General features: G+C 52.5%; 1 protein-coding gene across 1 annotated transcript; it reads left to right on the forward strand.

The window, feature by feature from the left end:
* Positions 1–187: 187 nt before the first annotated feature.
* LOC126913720 (squalene synthase-like) lies at positions 188–3687 on the forward strand. The gene is made up of 4 exons (XM_050716807.1): positions 188–388; positions 1752–1880; positions 2300–2491; positions 3448–3687. Exons 1-4 carry the CDS (start codon positions 263–265, stop codon positions 3670–3672), a joined length of 672 nt encoding a protein of 223 aa, XP_050572764.1. The 5' UTR covers positions 188–262; the 3' UTR covers positions 3673–3687.
* Positions 3688–5000: the final 1313 nt, after the last annotated feature.

A 5000-nucleotide genomic window follows, 5' to 3' on the forward strand; every position in this document is an offset into this window, starting at 1 on the left:
GTGCTCCCCATCCCCAACCCGCTCCTGCTGCCCTGGTGTTTGAGCAGCTCATTCGTAAGCCATTCGTTGTTACATTACACCATCAATCTGGCGGCACATGCGTGGTGGCGAGCTGGAAATGGGGCCGTGCGATGAACCTAAGCTGCTTTTCCCAAATAATAAGCAATCCTGAGTCAGGGACGGTTGTTTTCTCTCCTCCCGCAGACATGCCGTCTGTATCTTCTACCTAGTTCTGCGTGCCCTGGACACCATAGAGGATGACATGACCATCAGCTTGGACGTAAAGGTCCCGATGCTGCACGAGTTTCACTCCTATCTCTATCAACCGGACTGGAAGTACATGGAGAGCAAGGAGAAGGACCGCCAGGTGCTGGAGGACTTCCCCACGGTGAGGCACCCGCAGGAGCATCGGGTTCCTGGTGCAGAGCCCGTAGATTTTATGGGTTTGCTGTCCTGTGACCCTTCGAGCAGAGGGAGATGAGGAAGACTTGCCTGGTGTCCAGCTTATGGGAGGAACAACGTTTGCAGCAGTCCTGCAGGATCTGCTCAGGATCTGCAGGAGTCTGGAGGTCTTCAGCGTAGAGCTTACGATAAAAAGCACCGTTGCTGTTCATAGTTTAAGGATCTTTCTAAAATGAAGGCGCAGGGAATCTGCATCTCCCGTAGCAAGTTAAACAATATTAAATCTGTTTTGCTGTTGCTCACGTTGATCAAAAATAGCTGGTGGATTGGTTTTTTTGCTTTGTTTTTAAAGCTCCGTTGAAGAAACGGTATAACATAGAAAAAAGCGTTTCATTTTTTTGGAGGAAGTTCTGCTTTGTTCAGCCTTCTTCTGCTTTAAATTTCTTCTGTCCTTATCAGGCTTTCCGTAGCAGTGGGAAAGGGGTTGTCATTTGGAGGAACAAAGTGTAGTGGAAACTTTGAGGCTCTGCCTGGGACAGGAGAGAGCTGTGCCAGGGAGTTGTTAGTGCATGGCGATAGAAACGTGGTTTGTATGCCACTGCCGTGGTACTTTAGAAGAGATTTTCTGTAGGTAAGGTGTTTAGGGAACTTCATTGTTCTCTGTTTTGCTTGCGTTATGCACTCAGGTGATGGCAGTTCATATTCAGGTATGATTTTAATAATATTTGGTAGGGATGCGCTCACCAGCAGTTCTTCTCTGCGTAGGGGATCCCAGCCCCTCAGACTGACGCCGAGCCCATGCGTTTAATTTACACAGCAGTTGAATCACTGAGAAGATTGTGGAGATGCAGGAGGGGGGATCTCACACTCTCCCTGTTGTTTGATGCCTTTCCCGTTGTGCAAAGGGCACTCGTGTGTCTTGCAAGAGACAAAGCTGGAAAGACTGAGGAGAACAGAGCACCAGGAACCTCCCCTTTCCTTCCCATGGTCGTCATGTTGGGATGCTCTCATAAATTTTGAGAAACAACTTTGCACACCAGGCGTAGCTAGTTTTGTCCTGCACCTCCCAGATGATACCGGTCCAAGGCTGCAGAGTCCTCCCAAAGATATCGCCGTGTCTGATCTGCTGCCAGAGATTGTACCGTTGAGATTGAGGACGGAGAGAGCCTGTGCTTGGAGGGCCTTGAAACAACTCTTGTTGGGGGAGTTGTCCTAGATCTCTAGCCAGGGTGGGATAAGAGCCTGCTAAACAAGTCTTTTTCTGGTCCACTGGTAAATGTTGAATTCTGCTGATTTTTTTTTTTTTTTCCCCTGCTGTCTTTGTTTCCTCTTGCTGGCTTGTGCTGCAGATCTCCATGGAGTTCAGGAACCTGTCGAAAGTCTACCAGGATGTGATTTCAGACATTTGTCACAAGATGGGCGTCGGGATGGCCGAGTTCTTGGAGAAGAAGGTGGATTCTCAGCGTGAGTGGGATAAGGTAAGTCAACCCAGACACGCTCAACATCAGTAGGAAAGTTACCTTGCTGGGGCCTGAAGGTCTGCATGTGCAGCTTCCCTTATCATGAGGAACTATTCCTCAATGCAGGGCAGCTGTGGAGGGATGGTGTGGAAGATTTCACCAGTGGCTTGGTGGTGTCCCCCACCAGCACATGTTTCTGGGTCCTGTTGCGGGCAGCTCATTTGGTAGCACCAACAGTCACAGGCATGACAGAGGACACCCTTGGCAAGGTGTTTGGGCATGGGAAAGCTGATGTGTAAGGAGAACTTGCAGAAAACACACCACGAATTACCTCCTTAAGCATCACTTTTGTAAAAATGTGCTGTGCAAAGTGGGCAGCTCTTTGTAACTGTTCCTTTTACCTTTTTTTTGTCCCTTGCCCTCCCGGTGCGTCCCAGTACTGTCACTACGTAGCTGGGCTGGTGGGGATAGGCCTTTCCCGTCTCTTCTCTGCATCAGAGCTAGAAGATCCGATTGTCGGACAGGACACGGAGCTGGCAAACTCCATGGGCCTCTTCCTGCAGAAAACCAACATCATCCGTGACTATCTGGAGGACCAGCTGGAGGGAAGGGAGTTCTGGCCCAGAGAGGTAAGGGAGAGCACTGCTGTTGGGCAAGCTTTTCTGCTGTGTTTCATGAGGAACTGCACGTACTGTGCTAATAAATAATGTAGGTACTGTCTTTGCTGCTCTGATAGTGCATTGCAGCCTCTCGTTGGAAGAGTTCCTCCTAGAATTTTCTTCAAAATCCCTACGGCCAGGGTTTTTCCACTGCTTTGGCTTGTTTGTTCATGTCCCTTGACAATCTTCTCAGACTACTGTCCAAGATCTGTTGTGGATGTAGCCAATGGGCCATGCACAGCTAAAATTGTGGTGTCTTTCACATCCCTTTAAATCAAAGTTAATGGTAGAGATTTGACAGTCTGCTTCAATTTTAAGGTTGCTGCTGTTGGTTGTACATGCCTTTAATAATAACAGTTCTTCAAATGACACCTGACTCAGAAGTCCTACGTCTATCTACAGCTGTTGGGTACTGATGTGGTGACAAGATGACATCTTCCCCCCCGCTGCTAAGAGCTTGTTGGGCAGCTTTTTCTCCTCTCCCTATTAAGTCAGAGCTGGGAATGAGGGAGAAAAAGACTGGGTGAGGTTTTTGGGAGGTTACCTAGTCTATTCCCGAAGGCAGGATCAACTCTGCCTGTCAGACAGATGCTTGTCTGCTGTTCTTGAAGCCCTCCAAGGAATTTTCTTTCTCTCCCCACATGGCAGACCTTGTCTGATAGAACATTTCCCGATACCAGCCTGGCACATGAGCTGTACTTCTTTGCCCTACCTGTAGAAGACATGAAGATACATCCTTTTTCTTCATAGTCTTAGCATATATGAAGGCTACTGTCAGGTTTCCAGAGCCTTTCCTTTCTTCTTTAGCCTCGTACGCCCTAGTCCTTCAAGGCTGTGGGGGTTCTTCCCCCAGACCTCAGACTTACTGATGTCTCCTTCGCAGCATGAATGTACCCTCTAACTTGAGTTCTTACCTTGCTCTTCAGGTTTGGAGCAGATATGCAAAAAAGCTCTCGGACCTTGCCAAACCAGAGAACATAGATATGGCTGTCCAGTGTCTGAATGAGCTCATCACCAACGCTCTCCACCACGTCCCTGATGTCCTTACGTATCTGTCCCGCCTGAAAAATCAAAGCGTCTTCAACTTCTGTGCGATCCCCCAGGTAGGTTATCGCTTTCAAGTGGTTCTTCATCATCTGCAGCCCAGCTGATGAGGAGTTGGAGGCGGAAGGGTTACGTATCAGATCTGTGAGAGAACCACAGAATGCTGGGGATTGAAAGGGACCTTGAAAGATCATTTAGTCCAATCTAGGACACCACCTCCTTGGAGCAGCCAAAAGACGCTGCTAATTTCTGTGTTTCGCCTGAGACAAGCGATAGACACCGATACTTCCTAGTCTCTGAGAATGGCACCTTTCCCAGAGCAATTCCTCCTTCTCAGACAGCCCGTTGTTCTTCTAGTTCCTTGCTTTTGCCCTTGGTGGTGGTATCTTGAGGAAGTCTCTGGTTCTTAGGTACCCTTAGGGTACACCTGCAAGAGGCCAGCAGCGCCTTCCAAGGCCACTGCAGGTTCCCAGGCCCGGTTCCCCAGCTGGCAGGCATTCTCTGCTGCTAGGTTTTAGGACACTTCTGCTGTCAGCCTTTTCCCCAGTTGGGCCAGGTCAACTTTGCGGCTGCTCCCATCCCCAACACTTTCCCATTCCCGTGATGACTTCTCATCCCCCAGCCTCGCTTGGGGACCCGCCACCCGCAGCCATTCCCCATCAACAGCAGTCGTCCCCAACCCACTTGGTGGCGCGGACAGCGGGAGAGGGCTGCGTTCAGCCCCCCCGCTGACCTATGCAGGAAGAAGTGGAGGCAGAGGCTTTGCAGGGTGGAAAAGTCATAATTTATTCCTGGGGTAATTGTGGCTGCCACCCCCAGCCCGTCCCCAGGTGAGGCCCGGTCGCTGCTCAGTTGCGGGGCCTGGCGTGGCGGCCCGCGTGGTCGCCAGACCCCGGCTCCTCCAGTTGGACCCGACGTAGCCAGGCGATGTACTCGGCTATGTCCTCGGCGTCGGGGTACTGCAGGGACCGTGGCAGCCTGTGCCCGTCCTGCTCCGAGTGCCAGGAGCGGCTGCGGACGAGCCGTCGTGCTTCGGCGGGGCTGCGCTCCCTGCGCCGTGGCGAGACGCTGCGCGAGCGGTAGCTGGAGGGGCTCCTCTGCCGCTGCTGCTGCTGCTGCTGCTGCCGCTCCAGCCCCGCGTTGCGCTGCAATCCCCGGCGGGGCCGGCGGGGCGAGGCATCGTGCTGGGCGGGCGGCACCACGAGTGCGATGGTCCCAATACGCCCGCGGCACAGTGGGCAGGTGGCTCTTCGAGTGGCCCAGGGCAGGATGCACCCCAGGCAGAAGGAGTGCCTGCAGGGGTCCACACGAGCCGTGCTGGACAGCCGGCCCAGGCAGATGGGGCACGTCTCGTCCCCAGGGGCCTCCTCCTCTGGCTGCTCCTGATGGTTCATGGTGCCTGCAGCTGCCGCGCTGTGGAGTTGGTTGTCCCCTG

This window comes from Cygnus atratus, unplaced genomic scaffold, assembly GCF_013377495.2.
Source record: "Cygnus atratus isolate AKBS03 ecotype Queensland, Australia unplaced genomic scaffold, CAtr_DNAZoo_HiC_assembly HiC_scaffold_380, whole genome shotgun sequence".
NCBI lineage: Eukaryota > Metazoa > Chordata > Aves > Anseriformes > Anatidae > Cygnus > Cygnus atratus.